Source organism: Tachypleus tridentatus, chromosome 6, assembly GCF_004210375.1.
Source record: "Tachypleus tridentatus isolate NWPU-2018 chromosome 6, ASM421037v1, whole genome shotgun sequence".
Classification (NCBI taxonomy): Eukaryota; Metazoa; Arthropoda; class Merostomata; order Xiphosura; family Limulidae; genus Tachypleus; species Tachypleus tridentatus.
In genome coordinates, this window is record NC_134830.1 from 79,377,403 (window position 1) to 79,404,961 (window position 27,559).

General features: G+C 35.5%; 1 protein-coding gene across 2 annotated transcripts in view; it reads left to right on the forward strand.

The window, feature by feature from the left end:
• LOC143252880 (elongin-A-like) overlaps positions 1–27,559 on the forward strand; it is a 71,542-nt gene that overhangs the window by 5,238 nt on the left and 38,745 nt on the right. Inside the window, exons 2-3 of one of the 2 annotated variants that reach the window (XM_076505688.1) lie at positions 14,707–14,763; positions 16,651–16,751. In XM_076505688.1, coding sequence (XP_076361803.1) covers positions 16,668–16,751 — 84 coding nt within the window. In that variant the 5' untranslated portion in view covers positions 14,707–14,763; positions 16,651–16,667. The remainder of the gene's footprint in view (positions 1–14,706; positions 14,764–16,650; positions 16,752–27,559) is intronic. The other variant, XM_076505687.1, reaches the window with a different exon arrangement.

Here is a 27,559-nt window from a genome sequence, read left to right on the forward strand (position 1 = left end):
GGCAGTGCACAAGAGGCTTGTGCTGTTCTCTGTACAGATGATGATACAGTTAAAGTAGCTATTTTCAAAGCATATGAGTTAGTACTAAGTTATCATAAGCAAGATAATCAAACTTGTATGGAATTCGTCCATGAAGGAAGTTTGTTTTGATCAGTAGTGTTATTTTGTGTATATGTTGGCAATGGTTTTCACAAACTAAGACTATTATGTCTAATTGAGGAACTTAAATGCTGTAGAAGTGGTGATCTCAACACTTTCTTGGTTGAAAAGAAAGTTGAAACACTACAGGAAGCAGTGGCTATTTCTGTTGATTACACTTTACCCATAAAATCACTTTTCATAAAATGAAATTTCTACCATTTTGTCAAAAATCTGTATCTGCTCACTCCAGTAAAATTATGGATTTTTTTACAATTTCATCTTCTCTAATTATAATTCTTATTATAGACAGGATAAAATTTCCTTAAAACTGTCAAAGCCTGTCTGTTATTTTTGTAAATAGCCCAGTCATGTTATGTCCAGTTGTTGGTATTTGAAAAAGAAAAATCAAAAGGAGGCAGCACCCAGTGCATTCATGTCCACATATAGAAGCTGATGTAGTTAGGGAGGAATTTAGACCTTTTGTGTCTGTTGGTTTGGTATCTTTGACAAATGGCATTGCTAATCCCATACCCATATGAATTTTATGTGATACTGAGGTGACTTGGTTGTTGTTGGAAGGTACAGTACCTTTAGAATTGAGTTCTGCCACTGGTGAGTCTGTTATTACTCAGGATATTGAGGATGCCTTTGTTATGCTCATTTTCATAACACTTATTTAACATCAGAAATAGTTTTGGGACCAATTGTGGTTGGATAAGACCTACTCTCCCAATTAAGAATGTATCATTATTGTTGGGAAATAATTTTCCTAGGGAAAGAGCTGTTGTCAAATTCAATATGGTTAGCAAACTGATTGCTGTTTCATTTAAGGATGATGCTGTTGTCCAGGATAATTCAGACATATTTCCCTTGTGTGCTTTGACTAGAACTCAGGCAAAGAAATTAAACCACAACAAATGATAGATGTGTTCAGAGATTGATATAGATTTGTCTCAAAAATATTTTGGATCTGACAGGGATCTTGTGAATAATTATTCTACTGACAATTCATTGGTGAATAACAATGATGAACATGAGGGATCTAGTTCACTTGGTGAAGTTACATTTGTCAGAAAAAAACTGATCACTGAGCAAGGAAAGGATACACATATCTTATCACTATTTAAACTTGCACTCCAAAAAGATGAACTGGAAAATGTTCCAAATGGTTATTTCTTCAAAAATAGTATGTTCATGAGAAAATGGAGACCAAATGTACCAGCTTCAGAGGACTGGGCTGTAGTTTATCAAATTGTTCCAAAAGCAAATCCTTCTGCTATATTGAAAGCAGCCCATGAACTCCCTATGGGAGGTCATTTAGGAGTCAGCAAGACTTAAAAAAATTGAGACATTTCTGTGGACAAAAATTAAGCAAGATGTTTCCTGATTTTGTAAAACTTGTTATGCATGTCAGTTGGCTGGGAAATCTAACCAGAAAATTTGTTACTTTTTTGAAACCTATTTCAGCTTTCAAAGAGCACCTCAGTTGTGTGATTATTAACTGTGTTAAGCCGCAAAGATAAAATTTGTGTTTAAGCACTTTCATGCACTGTTTAATTTTATTATCATAAGGTTATTTGTATTAATTGTGTTATAAGTTGTCATGATTTTTGAAATTGTGTAATTTTTTGACAATGTATTTAATGTTTTGTTATTAATGTGTGTGTGTGTATTCATATAATATTTTAGTTAAAAATTATGTAATGGCAGATTTTAATTCTCTAAAGAGAGAGGTATAATGGATTTACTGTTATAAGTTTATTTTAATACCCATGTGTGTTTCAGTTTGTTGCATATGATGTATATTGTTGGGTGTGTATTGCACAGGTGCCACCTGTTCTCCAAATTTGCAGAAGACTCTCGAGAGAAAGAATCAAGAATATGTGGATTACATGCTTTCAAACATTGTTGAACGTTCAAGAATTTCATGTGATTTGTATAAAAGCAGTGGCTTGAAAGACAATTATATATTATTGATCAGCTACAGTCAGTGTGCTATAAGTCTCAGAAGCTATAATTGTGATTAATGCTTATTAATTGGAAAACTACAGAGTTTGACCAGGAACAATGATAAATTTCAAATATTACGAAATGTTCAACTCCAGAGAGTTAGCTTCAGATGTTAGTGTTTCTACAGGAACATTAGATATCTTTCTTGGTAGAAAGTCAGCAACATGAGGCCAACTAAGCTAGCAAGCTTAAGTTAGGTGTAACAATATCAACTGACAATTAATTTGCTCATCATGGACCTGTATGTTTGATAAAATATTTAGTTCTAGACCAGATAGAAGACTCAGTAGTCACCAGCTCTAGCCAACATTTTTATGACACAGATTGAATCTCAAATGATCAGTTCAGACTTACACCCACCACTTTACTGGTATAGGTATGTTGGTGATATAATAGGTGGATTCACAATTACAGAACACACACTTAGTTTTTTCAACCACATCAGCTCGATTCGTCCAACATCAAGTTTACCTGTGAACACAAAAAACTAACCAAATAGCATTTCTTAACCTCAAGATCACTAGAATTGATACATAATTCAAAACAGGAATCCACAGAAAAATCACCCATACTGGATTATACTTTCCCTGGGACTTAGCACATGAAACAAAACAAAAACTCAACGTATTAAGAAACCAAGTAAACACAGTCACAAAACTATGCTCACCCAATAAAATTAATGATGAAATCAGCAAAATAAAATAACACTCATCAACATCAACAAATCTCCTTAAAAACTGTGGAAAAAATTATGTGCACACACCTAGACCAACAAAACAAACAAACAACAGTAAATCCCAAGATACAACAAACTACAAAACCTTATACTGCTGCACATCATATGCTCCCAACATTTGGAAAAAAAAAAATAACAAACCACAACAATCCAGTGAACACCAAATTTATTAAAAAACTAGGTACAAAACTAAAGTCCATACCATGTAGAAACTACACTGACAAACACAACACCAATATAATTTATAAAATACAATACAACAACTGCCCTGACTTCTATATTGGAGAAACAAGCAAAAAAATGGAAACTGGATCCAAAGAACAACAAAAAAAGGAAAACACCCTACATTTTTTGGCACGGCAAATAAAAAAACAACAACATAGCCATAGAAAACACCCAGACACTAAGTAGGGAAATGAATATAAACAAATGCAAAATGGAAGAAGCTGTACTTATGCAGCAACTAAAACCAAAACTAAACCAATATAAAGGAACACCTTTATACCTGTACTAATTAATAACCTAATATCTAACTGCAATGTCCCCTACAATACTGTACCAATTTATACTCTTGTCCCTAACATGTGTCTGGTAATTGTCACTTGCAAACTCTCTTTCTTAACCTGAAGATGACCTGGAAAGATCAAAATGTTGTTCCCTCCTTATCAATAAAAGTGTTAATACCCATACTAGCCATTCTGAGATACAGGATCATCATTTCTTGATCTTCGAGCATTTCTCTTGTATTTTTGTGCTCAGTACTTGGGTACTTTTTACTCCATAGAAAATAGAAATTTTAATTTATGCCGATAGGATAACGTTTCCAGTCATAGAATTTTCGTAGAATCCTTCTTCTGAGCCTCTTTATTCTTATCCACAACAGGATGCAGTTCATCTGTTATTTAAAGAGCCAAAAAATAATTTGTCCTTTTTTAATCAATAAAAAATAATATGAGAGATCTAAGTCTGTTTCTGTAAGGTAATACCTGAAGCCTCCTGGTTGTTCAATGTAAGCTTGAAGTCTTATAATGCTAAAGATTTGAATTAAATTCCTATTGTAAACACAAAACTGATAGCCTGATGTGTAATTTATTTAAATGCACACAAAACCATTCCAGTAATCATCTGTAAGACCTTTTAATCCTTCCTAATATGTCAGTAGCCTTTTCTGTATGAGAAGATCAAAACTGTACTCAATATTCTAAATGAGGTGTAGCAAGTAATTGTATGAAGAAAGTAAATATCTCATCTGACTTGTAATTAACATCGAGGTAATAATGCATCCTAAAATTTTGTTGGTTTTACTTCTGTCAAAGAAAGTACTTTATTTAGAGGCTGTTAAATTGGTTCACCTATATTAAATATGTGACTGAAATTATAATAATTCTAATGCATTTATGCAACTTGTCAATTGAAATCATTTTGTTGTATTTCAAAATATTCAGTCTAATTACAAGTAAGTTAAAAGTTTAATACCATCACCAAACTATTGATAATGCCCTTTTCAATTTCAGCAATATAATATTAAGAAACAACAACAAAAGTCCAATTTCTGACCCCTGAGGCATGCCATTAGTAACATTGCCAGATACGAGAAGACTCATAGTAACTTCTTTTAATGTCAAGCATCTTATTTTCTTTTCAACACTGAGCATTAACTTTCATATTTGAGGCTGTCAATTTTGTACATCAGTTCTTCACTTAAGATAGTATGAGGTATCTTGTAAAGTGGAATAAAATGACTATGCAAAATACAGTACTTTCTTGTTTCACTGCAAGGTTGTGATTAAAAGTACACTAATTTTTCTTTTATTATTTCAACTTACAAAAAAGAAATTACTCATTTGGCACACAAAATAAATTTACTGTTACAAAAAAAAAAGCAGTGTTTGGTATAAAATAACATAAATCACCTTACACAAAATCTGTGAACAAATTCTAACCAAAGAGAATTTTAGTAAAATCTGGTTAGAATTGCATATGATATTTTTTGAGGCAATTTTCAATACAGAGAACTGGCTTTTCAGCCCAAACTGCACTTGCATATCATGTTTTCTTTCTTTTTTCTTTGTGCACACTCAGCCTGATTTGGTAGGTCTTGGTTTTCCATTGGTGGAATAAATTCCAAGTAATAAAAACTTGTAGAAACGAGGTTCTCAAGAGGAATAGTTTCTTTTTATTTGACATATAATCACCAACTATGTGAATTACAACGTGTTCTCTAAATTTCAAAAGTGGTATTTGATTTGAAGTTTGGTGTCTGTTGTACATTATATGGGCATTGCTTATAAGAATTTCCATTATGTGAAGCCCAGTTTTCTTATACCAGTGAAGCACTTTCTTCAGTGCTGAATAATATGAAAGCATTTAATCAGATCTATCAATACCAGATATTCCATTGTTGTAATCTCTATGAGTGTTTGGTTTTCTTGAAATCTTCCCATTGTGATTTATTACATTTACAATCTCTTCTTGGTGTATGTGCTTATTGTGAGAACCTCTTTTTATCCTTCCACTTACATACAACTGCTGCATCAGACCTCATCCAAGACAATTTCCCTTTTTCAAGCTTTTTGTTTTTTTTCACCAAGTCTTTAGGACTGTCCTTACAGTCAAACCTAAGAGTCCCACAGACATAGTTAGAGTTGTGTGTCAGTATTTTTGTCAGTTGGACTTCATTGTATAAGTTGTCAACATATAAAATATAGCCTTTATCTAAATAATCATCCATTAGACTAACTACTACTTGAGCTGGATGATTTGACTTCTTTCTTAGTTTATGTAATCTTCCAGAGTACATCATAATTTTCTGAACAAAGCCTTTACACTTGCATAGCTCTTATAGCTTGACTATCCATACTTGTGATGTTTATTCTTTGTATATTGGCAGAAAATTAGTCTTCCATATCAAAGCATCATGGGTTCATCAATGGACATTTCTGTATGGGGAATGTAAAGAAATTTCCTGGTGTCATTGAAATGCTGTAACAGAGAGTTTATTTTGAATAATCTATCTTCATAATTTTTCTTATTATTTGCAAAGTGAAGGAATTTCAGCAGAAGCTGAAAATGATTTCTGCTCATAACATATTACAAAAATGGGAACTTGTTAGTTCATTGGTAGACCAATAATGCTCTAATATAGCAAGTTGCAGAGGCCCATATATAGGAACATTCCCAGGAAATGTTTCATTTTATTTAGATGAGTAGCTCTTTGTAAAGGGCATTGTTTATTTTTTGATTTGCATATCAATTGGTTTCTGCAACCAATAAATCCTAAAGCTTTTCATTGAAGACTTTTTCTATAAATTCACTACTTGAATTATCTTGTTGTGGGTGTTTTAGTCCAGGACTTGTAGTTAATTGTAAATCTGGGGGATTTTGTTGGTCACTTGACTAAGGAGTAGGTGTTGAGGGTTGTTGATATTTAGTTCTTAGTTGGTCAAATTTAGTTTGATTATCTGAGAGTCAAACAGAATAAGATGTACCTTGATCTACATCTTCACCTGAGGTTGTACTACTAGGCTCTGGATTGTAATTTATATTTAAGTCTGATACAACATTGCTTGATTCTTCCGAGCTTTTATTAACAGAATCATCTGTATCATAACCAAACAGTTTTTGAATATCTTCTTTATGAAGCCTTTTGGCCGTGAATGTATACTTTATAAAAACTAATAAATGATACAAAATAAAAATCTGACAAAAGAAAAATCATTAGTCAATGTCAATATCACATTATCATCATTTTAAATGTTCAATGCAAGCTATCAAACATGAGTAATCCTAAACCTAGCAGGTCTGCTGTCTCCTACTGCACACAGCACTACCTCAGACTGGATTGTGCAGCTGTGCTATGCTGACTTAGGACCCGTGGTGGCCACAGGGCTCTAAACACAATCATTTAGTTCACTTTTGCTTCATGCCATCCCTGTCTAAAGTCAATACAAGATTACTAACACTTGGCACATTGAAAAAAAAAAAGATTTGAATTTGCCATGTATGGGGTAACTTGTGGTGCGTTGTTATGAGTTGTCATGTCATTAGAAAGCATATTTATACATACATTTATATATAAGCATTAAAAACATTCACATTGAGATATATATGGAAAACTTAATTTGGCAAATAAGACTAGAAGCACAAAATACCCATCAGCAGTGAACATGTTAATAACGTTTTTTATTTTCTCTTATCCATCTCCATCTCTTCCATTATCCGATTAAGTAGTCTTTTTTTTAGTTCCTGTTGGTATGATTTTCTTTGTAAATCTCCTATATGAAATTTATTTGGCTTATACCTTATTTTTGAGCCATTAATATCTTCTGGTGTCATTTTGGATTTGGTTGCCCTGTTACCCCATCAGCCTCTTCCATTGGATTCAACTTGTTGGCAGGTTCTGATCCTAGAAGTTTTATATCTTCTCATTGACACAGTAGCAATCATGCAATCTCAATATCCAGGCTTTATTCTCATGCCTGTTAAGTATGAATGGGAAACGGAGATCTGTAATAGATCTCTCTTTACACAGTCAGTAACCTTATTGTGTCTCATTTAAGAATAAAGAACCTGAGAGTTTTTAAGCAACTTTCTTTAACTAAGCCAGTGGATGATTAAAATTGATTTTCTGAATGCTTATATACACATTCAGCAGGCATCTCGTCAATATCTCAGGTTCTACTATCAGGAAATGGCTTATCAATTTCAAGCCATTCCTTTTAATCTAGCCGTATGTTCACATATATTTTGTTGATAGAATATTTGCAGGTCATCTGCAGTCATTTGACAGACTTTCTTATAACCACTTCTTATATTCTCATGTTAGCTCCTGTCCATAGTCTCAGGTGCATACATGGCTTACGACCATGTAGGCTATATTTTTTGGGTGGGTCTTTCACACTTTTAAATCTCAGCTAATTCCTGTCCAATATTTGATTCATCTGAGATATTGGATTAGTAATGTTCAAAGGGATTTCCAACCTTCTGTGGCTGTTTGAAAGCAAGTAACTTAAAGACATGCTTTGGATCTATGGCTTCCTATTTAATGTTCTATTGTTTTTCAATGGAATTTGGTGTCTTGGTTGAAAATGAGTTGTAACAGAAGTGTGTGTGTGTATATATCTCCTTTCACACCATTTATTTCCTTCAGGGATCAACCACCGTGGTGTCATTTTTTGTTTTTCTTTCTACCTACTGTTGTTTATTTTACACGTGTCTGTCAATTCCAGTACAATATCTCACAAAATAGCTTTTTTTCATTCCCTCTATATGCTCAGTTTTTGCTCACCATTAGTCTTAATACTCCCACCAACATGCACATTTACCTGTGGTATAGCTGCACTGTTGCCTACAATAACTCCAAGTACAGCAGACTTCCTCTATACTGTAAATATTCTATCTTTTCTCAATTTCACATTTTAGTGTGCAGTTGTGCTTTAATTTTGCTCTGCATTTTTCTTCCTTTTGGTGGGCAATTTTTTATTAATTTTGTATTTGACAAGTTAGTTTATTCTTGAATCATTTCTGCTTACTCAGATTTGTATGAATTTTATTTTTTCTTTTCATGTATGAACTTTACTGTCATTACACTGACTTCAGCCATTAATGTGACCACTGCTGATCCCACTTTATTTTGAGGAAGTCTTGGCCATAGTATGTTAAAACTTAAAACTGGAAACTTTTTACAGTCTGCTAAGTCTCTAGAAATGCAGGTGGAAATCCTGTTTCTGGGAACATCAGGCCATGATGACAAAGATTTGAGCAACTGTTTCCACTTACTTCCTTCACAACACAGTCTGATGCTGCACCTTTGGAGTTACTTTATCCTTCATCTGCCTTTTTGGAAATTATTTCCCAGATAAGTTCTTTGTCTTTTTTAAATCTTTGGCTTTTACATGCCATTTTTTTTGCTATTTCTTTAATTCACCTCCTTTCTTAGGTTCTCCAACATTACTTTGATGGTTGTTTTTTTGGAAGATACTTGTACACTTACTTTTTACATGTTGGTGTGCTTATCCCCCTTAGCTTTATTCCTGCACACATGGCTCTTTTGTTCTTAGGATCTTTTTGACAGGGATACTCTCTTGCTATGTACAAGTTTTCCTGTTTCTTATCTAATGGGCCTCCATTTGGCTTTTTCATCAGTCTGTGTTTGAAAATATTCTCAGTACATCGGAATCTAGGGTGGAGACTGTATATCCATATTCCTCCCTTAACTCCATAGTTTGTTATGTTTCCCAATCCTTTCCTGGTTCTGTTTGTGATTATATCATAGGTTAGCAAGATTTGCTCATCGGTGGCATCCACTTATCACATATCCCTGGATTTTTCAGGTTCTTTAAGAAGGACTTACCTTTCTTTCCCCACCCCCCTTTATATATTTATTCCATTTTATTCTCTCTCCTATGGTAACCCATTTGTTTCCAGTGTTTCTTGGAAGAAGTTTGAGGTCTTTTATTCAAGAAAATTATCAAATGAATACATCACTCTTCTGCTGGGCTCTATACAAGGCTGTTCATGGTTTCCAAAATGACTTGGGATTGTCATTTATCATTGACCCCTCAGTTTGCTATGGAGTCCTTCCTTAAACTTTAATGGGTGTTCAGGTTTTTCAGTCATGAAGGCTGACTTCTCAAATGCATACCTTCATATCCTTGTATCTCTAGTCTACAAATGTTATTTATTTATTTATTTTTTTACAAAGCTCAAGTTTTCAAATTCCATGTTGTACCCTTTAGTCTGGCATTGGTACCTTATGTCTTCTGTAGTATAGTCAGAGCTTTTGCCCATCATCTTCACAGCCAAGGTTTGCACCATCACTATATAGACACTTTTTACATGTACACATTTCTTACTACTACTCATGTGAGATGGCTAGCTAAGCTAGAGAAGTTCTATATTATCCCCATACACTATTTGATCCATTTGTTGGTGTTTTTCAACATCTCCTCTTCATTTCAGATTGACGGATCTCTTGGTTTTCAAAGGCAAATTCATATCTTCACCATACATATATATACACAAACGGCTCATTTGTGTTGAGAAAATATTTTACATAGAATTTCACCATACAGCATTGTCTACAGTATACTCATGGGTGAGATAGGGTGTACCACAAGACTACTCAAGGTTGCCTCACTCTGTTTTATTTCATAAATAAGGCTCAAATCGGACCATATCGACTTTTGGACAGTTATGAGTAAAGCAGTTTCTCGTTCTCATACCATTATTCTGATCTTGATTAAATAAATCATGGCTGGCCTGTTTTTAAAAATATGGTTTTATCATAATCACTTATTGTTCTGTTTTTGGTGTAGTGTTTTGTGGAGGCTTCCTACTGAGTGTGACTGCTTTCACTCAGTTGAGGGAAGGGTAATGGTGTTCTTTTGATGTAAATGATACACTCCTTCTGCCATGGACTAAACAAGAATTTCCAATGTCACCCAGTTTTGGACTGAATGAATATATCATATGGAGTTGACCCTTTCTGCTGGTTTTGCCCCATTGTATCACTGCCTAGATGTTGGTTCCATATGATTCTGATGTTGGATCAGTGTAAGATCAACCAACATAAGTTCTGACACCTGTGATTGATAAGGGCCTTCCTTCTACCAAGAACTAGTTGAAAAATCCCAGTTGCTGCCAAGTTTTGGACGAAAGTTCACCTGACATTTTTGCATTCCTTTTTCCTATTGTATCCCAGATGTCAGGTTCTCAGGAAATCTGGTATTGGTTGTGTTCTGGGACTGCACACATGCCTTGCCATGGTTATTGGAATGGAAATTGATATCTATGTTGGAGGTGAAGAAGGTTTGGGGACCCTCTTCCAACTGTGGACTGGAAGAGAAATACCTGATACTGCTTGATTTTGGACTAGAGTTGACCAATCAAATAAGATGACATGGCCTTTTACTCAGAAAGACTTGTCATATCTGTCTCTGTAGAGTTAATGTGCTCAATGATAAATCAGTTTTCTGATTCCACTAATTACTCAGTTCTGGTCAGAAAGTGTCACTCATTATCACAGTCTGTATCAGTTGACTGTTTTCTTGTTGCTGTGGTTTCAATCTCACAATGTTCATCATTGTGTTTGTGATGCGATAAACATTCTTGCAGAATCCTTTTCATGGTGTCATTCAATTCTTCTTACTGAATGAGGTATTTACTGGTCTGTGTTCCATTGGATGTGTAGTAATATCAAACATCTCATGATCAATACTTTTATCATTTCAGACAGTTGTTTTGTATATTTTGGTCCCCATTTCCAGATTCTTCTGCTGTAGATTTGGAAGCTTTGAGTTGGCAGGATCAGTTCCATTATGCCTACCCTCCTCTAGTATATACTAAGAACTCTACCACTTCTTTATGAGGTTCTGAGGTTTTTTTGTATTAATTTTTTGGCTGACACAATCTTGGCTTCTCTTTACACCTTTTAACTCTGCAGTATCTTTTTCATCTCTTGCCTTACTTTCTTAATTAACCTTGAACTTCAGTCTCCCACTCAGTAATTTGCCATATATTTGTCTAACTTGCCAATTGATCCAAGTCATCCTGTACTACTAAAAAATTGTAAATACAGGTAGAAATGGATGTTTGAGAAAAGTTTGGTGCCTTTGTCTGTTGGCTTGTATGAGGCTGCCATACTAGCTACTTTTTGTGTTTTATACATGAAGAAAATTTTCCAAGTTCCCTGTTTTGTTATTAGTTTTGAAATCATTTCAGGTTACCCATCCATATCACCCTCTATAGATACCTAGTTGAGGTATCACAGTGGTTCTCCATGCTTTTGTAACATCCACCTTTTGAACCTTTGGGGTCATGTTGATTATATCGTCTTTCACTTAAAACATGTTTTCTTCTATTATTAGCTAGTGGGTGTTAACATTCAGATGGATTTTTTCTTTGTATTCACAGGATACTATACCTTTCCAACAACATTCTGCAACAGCTAAGGAAGATGGTAAGGCTTTTTCTTCTGTTCACGTTCCCTACATTTCCTCTTTATATGACCTTTGGGATCCAAATCCTTTTTTATATCCTGTATAGGCTATATGATGTTATGTGGCATAAACTGAAGTATTTTGGGGTTTCTGTCACCAGTTATTTATTTATTGGGATTCTTTGGTATCATACAACTTATCTCCTGTCATTTTGACAAGTTGAATTTGTCTATGGGTTTGGGTAGCTTATTCTGGTCTTTCATTGAAATAGCAAAAACTTTAGTTCTCATCAAGTTTGACATATTGATGCTCCTAGCAGCTTGGTTGTGTTGCTTACTGGAGGAAATTGTACAGACTGGTATGTGGATTACAGAAAATACCTTTATATTGCACTACTTATGGGACTTAGCAGTCTTTCTCCTCAGATGGGTTTCAGCTACCCTTCCACTCTTAACCCTTGAAGTTTTTCTCAGATAGCTGCTGGTGAGCAGGACCAGCCACCATGGGAGGCTCCTTGTAATTCTTGTTAAGAGATAACACTTCACTATACAGTTGTGTGAACATGACCTTTTTTTGTGGTCATTCTAGTGCTTACCAAAATCATGGAAGCAGATCCTTGACTTATTGTAATTCTATATGCAGAGCATAGCATCAATGAGCCATTGGTTGAAATTTGTTTGTTCCACATCTTATTCATAATTCTAAGAGCAGGATACATTGCCTTGTCTCTCAGGTTGATGAGTTAAGACTGTTCATAACCCTAGGCAGGAAGAACTCTTGTTTTTTCAGGTTGAATGATGTGATTGGCTCTGTAATTCTAAGTTAGGTTTGTTGTATTCTGTGCTTCTTTTGGTTGGGGGGAGACTTGCTCAGTTGTGTGTTGCTTGCCTTCCATTTAAAGTTCTAGTGGCTTGCATGAGACATTGTCACTTTCAGGTTGGGTGTTTGGACCCATAATTCATAGTTTTGGTTTGTTACATCTTGTGCTTCTTCACATTGGAGTTTTGGTTTGTCCAGTTAGCTGTTGCTTGCCCTTTTTGTAATTCTGGTGGCTTGACATGTAACATTCTCTAACTTTCAGGTTTGGTATCTTCATATCATATTCCTATTATACAGTTATATCATACTGTAGTCCCCATGCCATTGCCACTTAGAACTAGCTTTGCATCCAAAGCCCTATAATTCCTATAATTTGTCTGGATGAATGTTGAGATAATTAACAATGTTGAGTCTATAGTCAGTTGGTTTTTATAATACATGTTTAGCTTTCACTTACTTGGACAAAGAGCACACCTGTTCCAGAAGTAGTGTTTGTTTTTGAATTTCGTGCAAACCTACACAAGGTTTATCTGCACTAGCCATCCCTAATTTAGCAGTGTAAGACAAGAGGGAAGGCAGCTAGTTATCATCACCCACCACCAACTCTTGGGCTACTCTTTTACCAACGAATAGTGGGATTGATTGTCACATTATAATGCCTCCACAGCTGAAAGAGTGAGCATGTTTGGTGTGACAGAGATTTGAACCCGTGACCCTCAGATTATGAGTTGAGTGGTTTAACCACCTGTCCATGCCAGGCCCTGAAAGTAGTGTGCTTTATTATATCTCAATTTTGTACACCTGTTTATTACACAGAAGCTTTCTGTGTACATCTTGCCTTCACTGTGTCAGTGTAGGATTCTAGGTAAAGTGGGGTGAAGGTAAATAGTTTCTAAAGTTTGCATTTTCCTATACCAAAAATGTATTTTTGATAATACCTGCCTCTTCTTTCACTATCCTGCCATTCCTCCCTAAGATAACTAGTGTTTGGGTCTGATAATCTTGTCTCAAAAAAGTGAATAAAAAAGATTAATGGAGAGCTTGTATACAGATCGGATATAGAGGGTGCATTGACATAGATGGAGAAAGTCACAAGATTAAAATTGCGTAGAGGTGATGTAGTGGTGTGTAAAAAGTGGATCAAGAGAAGTAGAATGTGTACCAATGCTTTTACTAGGATAAAGCTAAAGTGAGAGAGGAGATAAGTTTTATTTGGAATACACTTTTGATATAGGAAAGTGTAAACTTTTGTATTTTCCTTTGGGAGGAAGTCATGCTTCTTTGAATGCATAATTTTTTTATAATTATGTTGTTATTGGTGCTATTATTACCATGTGTATTCAGGTGACCCAAGTTAGACTCATGTCAACGATAAAAATTGAGTTCTATATAAGGTGGCAAATTTGATTTGTGCATCAGGTGTTACTTTCTGCTTTTTTCACATGATATATGCTAAGAATACACAAACAGTAATGAAATATTAATATTTAAGAAAGAGTTGGTTAAGGAGTACCTACTCTATTAACTTTGCAGTATATTAGGAAATTTAGTAGTGAAAAAAAGAGCATAAAAGTGTTGTTAACATGTAATAAATTTCAGAATTTGATATAGCACAAGTAATGAAATATACCTTTTGTTTTAAATATTGTAAAACAATTTATTTTATCACTAACAAATAACATATATAAATGTAGTTTTGTTCTTAAGAAAACTAGGTAGTTATATTTTTTTAGAATGATTTGTAAGGAAATTTAAAATTGCTTTTTAAGAGGGCAGTAAATTATTTCTGAGTAACAGATGTATAGTTCTAATATTCATGAATTGTGGGTTCTGAGCAGCTTATTTTTCAAAATATTATTTGATTTAATTATATTTTAAACTTTAATTCAAATATTCAACTTTTTATAGGTTGAATCTTGAATACCAGAGTTGTGATGTCTACACATGTGCTGTTGATAGATATATGAATTCTGTGTATGTCAACAGAGAAATGTGTTATATTTGTCCTTTGTAATTACTATATGTATTTAATATCAGTGTTCTTAAAATTCTGTTCTACAGACTCTTCACATCCTTCATAAGTTAGAGAATGTTCAAGTGACTATTGACCTCTTACAGGTAAGATTAATGTAAAGTACTTTATTATCATGACATAAACTTGGCATCAAAACATGTTGATATTCCAAATTTTAATATTATGTAAACTTTTAAGAGTTAATATTAAAAGAAAATATTTTTTATAAACTTCAGTTTCCCCTGGTAGGAGAATTGTGACATATGCTCTTTAGGTATCCCTTCTTCTCTAATCTATTTGACATCCCTCTGAGAAGTATGAAATTTAATGTAAATTACTCATTATGATGTTTCTATTGCTCAGAGAAAGCATAATTTTAATAATATTCAATTATATGTGGTTACAGAACAATAAACTAGAAAATTAGACCCATTTTGCCATGCCCATTTGTCCATGTTGTCTCTCTTTTTTAAAAATTTGCAAATAGCTTTCTCTGATGTTCAATACTATATTATTTATAAGCAGCAGATAGCCAAAGTTTTAATATATCAAATGACAGATTATGTTGTTTTCTAATACAGATAATTATCTATTTCACTTTCAGTTTAAATTGTATTTACATGGAAAATATATCAGTGAGCTTAGTCACAGATCCATAAAAATTGTGGTAGTTTACAATACAATTTCTTTTTATACATTATTATTCTGTGTTTTTGATACATTATTTAATCAAATAAATTTGGTACAGTAATACTATTAGAATAAAAAAAAATAGGTTTAAGTTTCATTGAAATTCAACACAAAGGGTAAGAACTATATTTTTTATTTTTGTGTATATCCTTTATTTGATATTCTAATAATGACTAAACTTTAAGAAGTAGGAACGTTTATATTATGTTAAATAAAATAAATAATAATAATTTTCATAAGGTACATTTGTGAGCAACTTGTGAGTAATCTGTGGTTTATGTAATTTAACAGCATAACACGAGCTATGCATTCACCAAGTAATTTTAAACTTGTATTAGTTAGGCATAATTCAAGAGGTATGAAGTGAAATATAAGTAGAAATGGATGTCTAATGTTATGAGTTTAAAGCTGTTTAAGATAAATAAATACATGTTACTATTTGAAGTAAGTCTAGAAAGAAAAAAGTGTAAAATGTTATTTAAAAATATTTGTAGTTAGAAGATTTTAGAGATTGCACAAATGAAATTTTAGAATTTTCAGAAGAAGAAAAAATTTTAATCTTAACATTAAAATCACTTTGCAGTGGGAGCATTAAATATTTTGACTCCATATTCATAGAGATTTTCAAGAAAAAATACTTTATTAAAAATTCTGATTTTTTTCTTAACAAATTACTCTTGATAGTTTCTGAAAGCATGTGAAATTTCATGAAGGTACACAGAACATGTTAGAAGTTATAGTATGGAAAATCTAAAGATTAATATGGGGTCAATTTTTATGTAAAATCAACTAAGTCTGTACTGAGAGAGTTAAACAAAAATATTTTGTAAATGCACATGAAGCTAGTTGAAACTTCTATAGGAATGCTTGATTTTCTATCCCATGTTTTCCTTCTTTGCAGACATTATGATGTTGCAATTTGTAGGACCATGTAGAGTTAATTAGACAGCAAGTGTTCTTGCAAGCTTTGACTTGACTGCTTGTTTTTCTTACAATAATATTGGGCCTTCTGTAATATGTTCACCAGTTTGTTGTATTCTTTATGTTGGGATTTCATCTTTCACTGGACTTTTCAATTTTTTAATTACTTGTGATCATTTCAGGGTGGATAATGCTTCTTATAAAGAGCTAATCTTCTGGTTAATGTTCCATTTTCATCAGTTTATGAATAGAATTTTTCGACCTTAGTGATAGCTTCTCACTTGCAGTTAAAGGTGAAGTTATTGCTTTTTCTTAAATTCATATCACAGCATCATATTGTTTTTCAAAATACTGAATATTTCCTATTTTTTATTTTGCAGCTAAAGTGGAGGAACTTATGAGGTTTTTCTGTGGCGAGGTTTCTCTCTTTCTCATTTTTGTTTCATATTTGGATGGGAGCCTTTCACAGAGATACACTTGGGTAGGGTAAGCTTAGAATATGCTTGTCTAGTATCGACTACAGTGCTTACAAGTTACCAGACTGGTTGGATTTTATTACTAAGTTTGGTCCTTTGTTTTTCTTTATCATCTTTCATTGACAATGCCAGTACCAAATATTAGGTGGTGAAAACAAGACATCTTAAATGCATGTGCAGTTTTAAAAGAAATCATTATTCCCTCTAAATTTTATGGTACTAAAGTACATTGAGTCAACATTTTGTTTCAAACTTCTTACTTTGATAAGAAGGTTTTTGATTATTTTAGCACATCTAGAGATTTTGGGGGTAGAGAGGAAAAGGGTATAACAAGTTCCTTTAAAATTGGATTGATGAATAATGTTCTTTCAGGTATTATTTAATTAAATAAATAGTTATTAGTGCAATTGTACAATTAGTATAAAAAGTGGGGTTAAAGGAAATACCTCTTATTGTAGATTATATCTTGTTGACTTCTAGTGCACAAGAAAAAAAATCCATGAAATGGTAGTGCTCATGTAAATGTTTTTTGTACATGTATTGTACACTGCTACTTCCTTGTTTGAAAAAGAAAGTGTATTCTGTTTACTACTTAATTTTTCCCTAATGTCTGTTATAAATCATTTTACAAATCTATGTTTTTGGAATTAAAATATACAGACAGTGGATAAGAAAAAATGGAAACACCTGGATAAATGAAGACCAATTAGTCTATGCAATGCACAAGCTACCACTCAGGTGTGGCTTATTTATTAATTAAGCAGATAACATCTCAACATGCATAGGATCATATATAAAAATAATAGACAATCTCAGTTACCCATAATCCTGTCTAGTATGGCTGCAAGAGGGGTGATTGTTGGGGTGCATTTGGCAGAATCTTTAATCACCAAGACAGTTCAATTTGCTGATGTTTTACGAGCAACAGTGTTTAAGGTGATATCAGCATGGAACTCTGAGGAGAAAACATCAGCAAAGGGCAACAATAGACAAAAGCACACATTCCAGGATTGTGATGTTCATACATTAATTCAAACTGAAAGACGAAACAGGTGAGCAACTGAAATAATTTTACTGCAGATTTCACTCCAGAGTTAGGGCAGACAGTTTCATCAAGAACTGTCTACTAAGAACTCCACAGAATTGGATACTTTTGTGGGGTTACAGTGCACAAACTGCTCATCTCACCTGTCAATACATGGCTGTGCATTCAGTGGTACAAAGAGCACAGGTTTTGGACTATTGAGAAATAAATGTTATTTAGTCAGATGAATTGTTCTTCACCATGTTCTTGATGTATGGACAAATGCATGTGTGATGCCATCCTAAAAAATTCTGTAGCCCAATGAAGCATGTATGGGACATTCTGTAACATTACCTGCAACAGTATTTTGAACTTTCATCAACTGGGCTTGCATTGATTGACTTTCTTGTGGAAGAGTGATGTCACATTCCTCCTGCATAATTCCAGATGCTGGGGGAGACTGTGCTACAGTACATGTAGGCTGTACTAGTTGAATATGGTAGCACAACATCCTATTATGTGACTTTACATTGGTATTTTCTTTAATTTTGGCAGCTACCTGTAATTGAAAGAGATGCATCTATGTGAGGATGCATACTTCTTTTTTTCTCTATCTTTAGTTCTCACCATAAAAGATTATACTGTGGAGTCACATTTTGGAAACTGCTTTTTGGCAGAGAAGCCTTTCAGGAAGTTAAGTTTCAAAGTAAATAATGGTTCAATTCTGAAATGAAGACTTGTATAAAAAAAAAATGCACCATGAGATTCTTTTTTTTTTTTTTGTCGAAAGGTGTTTCTGATATTTTAGCTTTCCTGTTGTAACATTGCACTACTTAAAAATTTATTCTTCTGACATAGGTCTAAAATTTAAAAAAAGCATTATAATTCTTTTTTTTTTAACATAGAAGCAGAAGTTGGATTTAAAAATCAGTTCTCTAGTGGGGCAGGGTATGTCTATGGATTTATAATTCTGAACTCAAATGATTTGTTTTCCTTGTACTGCACTTTATTGGAAGTGTCTGTTGTCATTGGTGTCTCAAATTTCATCTTAGTTTCTCCCCATTTAAGGGTCCCAAACCCCAACATCAGCCCATCAATACATTGGTTATTTATATGTTATATATCTAGTGAAATTACAGCCAAGGGAACAGGCTTGGAGAAATCAGCAGAAAGAGTTGGGTGTGGTCACTGCGTGTTTTGGAATATGAACAATAACTCAGTATACAAAAAAGATAGGGGGCTCTTATTTTATATTATAGTTTGTCAATATCTGTCAGTCATTTGAGTTTCTAATTTGTAAGAAACTAGAATTTGTATTTGAAAATCATTAATATATTGTTGAATTACAGCCTTTGATTTGATACCAAACTTATTGACATAAATTCAGAAAATAGTAGTTCAATAAAATATTGAATGCAAGTCAACAGGTGCAATGATATGTCATTTGACCCATGATCTGGCCAGGTAGGGTTATTAATATTGGCTGTTGACTTAAGATGACAGGAAATTAGTATCTATTCAGTGCTCTTTTTTTGTCTACATCAATGTTTCATTTCTCCAAGATTTATAAGTTACTCATTCCTCAATCTGAGTTGACATTATTTTACTGGAATTTTGGATATTCAAGTTCATTTTTGTTGTTTTTTATCTGCATATTGCCATAGTGTTGGTGTCCTACCATTATTGGCATTTTTTGTGCATAAGGGTCAGATATTGCATTTCAGGATTTTTACTTTCAGACTATCATGGGCTTCACATGGGTTCTGCTGAATCATAATGGTTTCTTCTCACGATGTCCATTCCATGGACTGCTTACACCATCTTGTGAATTGTCAGAACAATACATCTGGATTATTCTTTCAGAAACTACCAGTGCAGTTTTCATTTTCAAAGCTAAGACACCTATTCTTGCTCCAATTTACTATGTCATCAGTCTGCAAAACTTATTTTTCATCATGTTTTTTAGTCTGGCTCAGCTCTTCTGCATTCAGCCCCATGATGTGGAACAGAAAACCAGACTCTTACTCAACTCCCATTACCTGAATGATTCTTTCTCTTCTGGGAATGTAGGCTCACTCAAATCATTCAAGTCTTTGGGATAAGAGCACAAATGTTCCTTTTAACAGTCTTTGTTACCAAGGGATCATAACTATTGATTCATTGGATTCTACAGATTCCTTTGTCAGGATCCTTCATTAATCTTTAATGGCTGTTATATCAGAATGCTACTAAAATGTGGGTTCCTATATCACTCCCCTCATCTATAGCTCCCTCTTTTATAGAATGCATCAGTAGGGTGCATGTACCAACAGTCAGGAATTCCAGGGTGTACATGTGGACAACAAGGCTTCCCTGTACATTATTTTAGAACTTATTGCTCATACAAAGACAATGTCTCATTGTCTGTGTTTATTATGGGGAAGAATCATCAAACTTCACCCTGACAATTCTGTGTGCTGTGTTTTTTTTTTTGTTTTTTTTATTAAAGAAGCACTTTATCCAGGGTGCCTTGTTTTAAATCTTTGTCCTTTTTTCTCAAGACCACTCTTATCATTTCATCTTAGAGCTTGTCTCAACCCAGTCAGATTCTCCTAACAGAATAGGTGCCACATCACAAAGTTCAGTTGCTTTGACTATTTTATAACTCTGATTGATGGATTGGGCTCTCATAGGAACACCCAACTACTTACAATTTAGTCTCCAGTACTTCACCTTTAGGTTTTGGTAATGGACTCATTCTATCAGGATGGGAAAGGATTACTATTTTAGGCCTTACCTCCAATTTATATGTTACCCAAGGTGTTAACTATGTTTTGTTTCAACCTGTTGTTGGGGTCTGTTGCTAGCACTGGATTAGCATCTACATCATGGTTTCTGCTTCTTCTTAGACCATTTCTATGGATGCAGCCATGATTTGGCAGGGTTCATTTGCCTACTATTCAGAAACTTGCACTTCAGGCACAGAAGCTATACAATTGGGGTTTAATTTTTTAGTTTGCCATGTATCTGTCTCAGTTTTATCAGTCCCATGATGGACTTTTCTCAACGGGAACACCCAACTACTTACAATTTAGTCTCCAGTACTTCACCTTTAGGTTTTGGTAATGGACTCATTGTATCGGGATGGGATAGGATTACTATTTTAGGCCTTACCTCCAATTTATATGTTACCCAAGGTGTTAACTATGTTTTGTTTCAACCTGTTGTTGGGGTCTGTTGCTAGCACTGGATTAGCATCTACATCATGGTTTCTGCTTCTTCTTAGACCATTTCTATGGATGCATCCATGATTTGGCAGGGTTCATTTGCCTGCTATTCAGAAACTTGCACTTCAGGCACAGAAGCTATACAGTTGGGGTTTAATTTTTTTAGTTTGCCATGTATCTGTCTCAGTTTTATCAGTCCCATGATGGACTTTTCTCAATGGAAATGGCACACATATTGGCAGTGGTGTACTTAAAAGATGTTGAACCCTGTTCAATCAAACGTGCCAACCATAACTCATTTCTTGACCTGACTCTTTGGCAAAGATTTTTGCACCTTTTATAATTACACTTACATGGCATCCTTGTTAATTAGCAACCAAATATTTTTTTAATCCTTCATATTCTTTGGGTTTCTCAAATCACTTGGTCCATTGTTCAAAATGACCACTTCATTTACCTACCTGGTATATTAAGATTACATGGTCTATCTTTACAGCTGTTTGTGTCCTAATTCTCAAATCTAGGTATCACCTCTACCTTAAGGTTTATTTACTGTTGCTTCTAACCTTCAGACATAACTGGTAAAAGTGGTTTGCACAGTTTGTCTGCAGTTCACTTTCTCATTCTACAGATGTTGTTAGACCAGTTCTTCTTACTCAGTACTCTCAGACAGGGAAAAGGATTAATCCTTTTCACTGATTCATTGATCATTGTTTCTCATTTCTAGTACTGATCCAATTTAGACTGTTGTCATGTTCAGTGAGGGTTTTGAAGGTTTTGTTGCCTTCACTAATGCCTTTTGAGATGCTAGATGATGATGTTTTATTCTGAGCTCTCTATGAAGGTGAAGAATCTTCTATGACCCATGTCTAATCAGATTTGTTTTTTTTTTTGTCTTTAGCAGACCAGTTAAAATGCTTAATAGGGGAGGAAGTTGTGTGGATTGATATGTTAACCTTCCCCAATACTTTTATTTCACATTGGTTGCATTATCTGGCAGTATTTTCATGTGAATGTTTCCACCTATCCTCTGTTGCTATTTTAAGAATTAGATCATACAGAAGGCTGAGTATTTTCATTGCTACCTTCAGAACCCCTTACCTCATTCTCCCAGGTTTCCAACTCTGTGGCAAGTATACTTTTATTCAACCAATTCCACACCAGTCCCTTCACCTAAACAATCTGGAATTGTAGCTGTATCTGTTAGCCTAGGTAAGTATGTTTTTCAGGTTATGATTTTCTAAAATTGAAAATATATTTTCAATAATACTTCTCTTGCACTTTCTCAACTTTTCACCCCACTGAGAACCAATGTTAAAGATTAAAATTAAATCAGTCTCAAAAAGTGATAACATTATCTGAATGGGGTGTTTATACACAGTAACAGGATAGAGGGCACATTAATGTAGGTGGAGAGTGTCATGATACAGATATTACCAAGGACAGTTAAATGGAGTATAAAAGACTAGAGCAAGCAAGAAAAAAATCAGACCAATACTGAGATTGGCAAAGGAATAAACTCTGACATTTGAGTAATAACTCTAATTGTGAGTAGATGCAAGTATTATTTGAAATACATTTTGAATTTAAGAAAATAACATACTTTCAGGGATATTTCATACAACTTATGAAATTTCACTGTATCACTAGTGTGATAAATCTCAACAAATGTTGAAATTAATTTGTACCTTCCATGAATTGCATGGAAAATTTATTAAACTTATGAACAATATTGAATTTTATTTATGAATATCATATTTTCTTGTAATCATTTTAAGTGTAGTGGTATATCACTGTTTGTAATTGTTATATTCCATTACTTTTCTGGCCCCCCTCAGTGTGGATTCCTGTATTAGTGAGGGGACCTCCCAGGGAAGGTTCTGTTCTTTCAGTTTACCTCCTTTGGGATCTAAACATCCACCCACATGTTTGCTGTGCGTGGCAACCCATGAAGGGGAGGAGAGGATCCTGATGGTTGAGGGGTCCAACCCTAACACACCACTTTGGCATTGAATTTCTGTAGACGGGGGAGCCTTGGGGTGGCCCCCCCCATGGGTTAATTGACTAGTCCACTCAGGCTAGGGTCAACCAAGTATCTGTGTTGAATGTTCTCAACAGGGGTTGTAGACATTACATCTGATGTTGGTGTTTGGGTATTGTGCTCACGAAATCCTGGTGTTGCTGCAGTGTCCTTGTTTGACATTGTAGTGCATCCCCCCATAGGGCTCCAGGGTGGGTGGTGTCAGTGAGCATCAAAATTTTCCTTTCTTTATTATGGACACTCCAATAAAAATCTTAATAAAATAATGAAAAAACAGTCTATAGGTAAACGACCATGTCTTGAAGATTCTGAGCAGCAATCCTCACTATCTGTACCACCTGTTGTACCTCATTTTCTTATATTGCACTCACTTTCAGACACACCTTTGGGGCAAATGTCTCCCTTTTTCATTCAGAAGGGACTAGAAGGATTTGCTGGCTCTCCAAAGTCAGTAAAAAAGCTTCGATCTGGTGACATATTAGTGGGAACATCCATATCTCAACACAATAAATTCCTGTTGCATTCAAAGGCAATTGGGGATATACCTATAGAGGTAAAACCTCATGCTACTTTGAATTCATCAAAAATATTTATTGTTGAGAGGGATTTGAAGAACATCCCAGAATTGGAGAATCTCACTGGTTTCTCCATCCAAGGAATTTCTGCAGTGAGGCATATCTCCACTTGCAAAGATGGAATTATGGTGCCAACCAATGTCATCATTCTGATATTTACGTCACCATGTCTTCCTGCTACCACCAAGGCAGGTTATTTTAATTGCAGAGTATGGCCATACATTCCAAACCCTTTCCGATGATTCCAGTGTCAACGGTTTGGTCACTCGAAGACATAATGTCGTGGTTCCTTGATGTGTGCTCATTGCTGTGGAAAGGACCATGATGCCTGTGAGTGTGAAATGAACTCTCATTGCACCAATTGCAATGGTTCTCACCCATTCTACTTTCGTTCTTGCACTAAATGGTTGGAAGAAAAAGAGGTGCAGTGTTTGAAAATGATTCATAACATTACCTATCCTGAGACTCGAAAATTGCTGTCCATCACCTCATCTTGGACGTATGCTGCTGCACTTCATTCCACAGCTACTGTGGGTGTGCAGACAGATCTCTTTGTGCCTTCTAAGAATTGTTCTCCAAACAAATGAAAAGTCTTTTGACCTCTATGGTTAAAAAGTTGATGAATCAACTTCAACACCTATCTCTATCCCTGATATACATTCCACCAAACCCAAGATCCACATCCTTTGGTTCCAGGTACAGGCATTTCCTCAGACCCATCTTCCTCTCTCACCCCAAGATGTAAAACAATTATTTGTTCACATCCTCAGTCTCTGGAATCCCCTTTCAATAGCAAAGACCTGCCCAATTGACCAAGGACAGAATCCATGGAAAGTAAGAAAAAAGACATGGTTGTAAACAGAAGAGTTCTCCACCCAATTTGCCTACACATGAATAAAAATGGCCACCTTGATACAATGGAACTGTCAAGGTTTACGTTCTAATCTGGATGACATCAATATCCTGATTGTCTCCTACCTTCCTGTATGTCTTTCCTTACAGGAAACATTTCTAAAACCTGCTGATACAGTCACCATTCAGAAGTTTTCTTTATACAGAAATGACAGGATGTGTGATGGACAAGTGCATGGAGGGGTGGCACTGTTGGTTGATCAGCATGTGCCCACCCTGTCTTTGCCACTCGACATCCCCTTGGAGGCCATAGCCATTCGTGTTTCCTTGGGTCATACCATCACTGTTTGTTCTCTCTATCTGTCACCTAGAGAGACAAATTGTCAATCAGACCTTGATGCTCTCATTGAACAGTTGCTGTCTCTTTTTTTCATCCTGGGGGACATAATGGACATCATCCCCTCTGGGGAAGTGGTGATATTGATAGGAGGTCGTCGCTCTGTAGAGTGTATGCTCTCTGATCACAACCCTTATCTTTTCAGTAGTGCTTCTTCTACTTATTTTCATGTGCCTAGTCAGTCCTTTACTGCTATTGATTTTTCAATTTGCTCCCCTTCATTATTTTACCATTTTTCATGGAGGGTTGACAATAATCCACTAGGCAGTGATCATTTTCCCATACTTTTGAGAGAGACTGGCCGTGGTCGATGCCACCCAAACCGCGTGCCCCAGTGGAAGCTGGATCAGGCAGACTAGTTCACTTTCACTGCTCTTGCAGAACTTGATCATGCCATCGTCTCTCAGCCATCAGTAGACAACTGTGTGGCAGCAGTAACTGACTGTATTATACAAGCAGCTGCTCAATGTATTCCAAAAACCTTGACACGTTTTCCACTATATCCTTTTCCATGGTGGAATCCTGCCTGCCACATGGCACGGAAGGCTCAAAAACGAGCCTGGGATACTTTCCGTAGATATCTCACACTCTGGAACCGCATTGCTTTCCAGCAAGCCCGTGGACATGCTTAATAGGTAAGACATCAAAGCCAGAAGGAATCTTGGATTAAGTTCACAACCAACATATCTTCTACTACCAGTTCCAAAATCATTTGGGACATGATTCGAAAGGTCAATGGGCAATATCACTCTGTCCCCCCTTCGATCTTGCTCTCTGATGGTCATGAAGTAACTGATACCCAGAGCATCTCCGATACTCTAGGTGAAAGCTTTTGCTGGGTATCTAGCACTTCTGTCTTTTCATCCACCTTCTTAGCCATCAAGACTCAGGCAGTGCAATCACCTCTTTTGTTTTGAGCTGATTATCTCTATGTCTATAATTGTCCCTTTACACTGGTGGAACTCAAACTGGCCTTTCATCGGTCTAGCAGTACATCGGTTGGACCTGATGATGTTCACTATCCTTCTGGTTGTTTTTAACTGGATCTGGCAGGAGAATGTTCATCCTGATGCCTGGTGCCAGGCTATTGTCCTGCCTTTCTCCAAGCCTGGGAAGGATCCCAAGATTCTTTCAAACTACAAGCAATTAGATGAGCTGTTTCTCTAAGATCTTAGAGAGGATAGTTAATGCTCGTCTTGTTTGGTTTCTTGACAGGAGATTCCAAGTTTGTGTGGGTTCAACACTTTCCCATTCTTTTCTACAGGAACTTGGAGTCCTTCAGGGCTGTGTTCTGAGTGTCACACTTTTCAGTATAAAAATTAATGCCATCACTAAACAACTCCCTCTCACTGTTGCAAATAGGCTCTATGTTGAACACTTTCACATCTCATGTCAGTCGTTGAATGTAAGGTATATTGAGCGGCAGCTACAGAATGCCCTCATTTGTTTACTGAAGTGGACCACAGCAAACGGCTTTACCTTCTCTCTCTCTAAAACCATTTGCATGCACTTTTACCACCAATGGGGTATTCACCTTGATCCTAAACTCCGTATCGGTGAAGTTGTACTGCTTGTGGTCTTTGAGACTAAGTTTTTGGGGCTTATCATTGACCGTAAGCTAACCTTTATACCACACATCAAACAACTATGGGTCAAAGCACACATCAAACCTTTATACCACACACCAAACAGCTACAAGAGCACTGAACATCCTCTGTGTCCTCTCTACAATCACTTGAGGAGCAGATTGATGTTCTATGTTAAAGATATATCGTGCTCTTATTCAATCGAAACTCAACTATGGATCACTGGTCTATGGCTCTGCTGGACCATTGGCCTTAAAGATGCTAGACCCTATTCATCATCAAGGACTTCGACTCTGCACTGGGGATTTCCATACTTCTCCAGTTCAGAGCTTATACATAGTCTCATGAACCTTCTTTGTACCTCTGCCGTTTGCAACTGTCTTTACCATATGCTTCAAAATTTCATTCCTTACCAAAGCATCTGACCTGGGGTTGTGTTTTCCTTTCTTAATGGGCCATGCTTTTTCAGACCAGACGGTCTGCCATTACTCCTTTTGGCCTTTGTATTCAGGTGCAGTTAGATGAATTGGGTCTATCCTTGGATAACACTGCTGTATCCACTGGTCAGCCCATCCCACCATGGCTTCTTCCAGTCCCCAATTGTGACCTATCTTTAAGTTATCTGAGAAAAGTAGACTGATTGGAAATACTGTCTTCTATTTGCTGAACATCTTTTGAACCATCCTTCCATTCCTATTTACATAGATGGTTCAAAATCAGGTGACTGTGTGGGCTCTGCCATGGTTTTTGTGGTTCAGCGGTTGCATGCAGAATCTCCTCAGTAGCTTTTGTGTTCACTGCTGAAATGTATGCCATTTCTCTTGCCCTGGATCACATAGAAGCTAAGCAGTACTTGAACTGCACGATTTATACTGTCTCGCTTAGTTCTCTACTGGCACTGGAATCGCTTCACATTGGTTCACACCATGTTCTCACAGATATTCAAAACCAACTGGCCCATTTCTCTTTTACATATACTTCTATCCAGTTTTTCTGGATACTGAGCCACGTTGGTATTCGTGGGAACGAGCTTGCTGACACTGCAGCTAAGTCTATCTGCTCTGGCACTATCACTACTGTGCCTGTCCCATACATGGACTATGGTCCTGTATTCAAGGCTCAGCTTCATGCC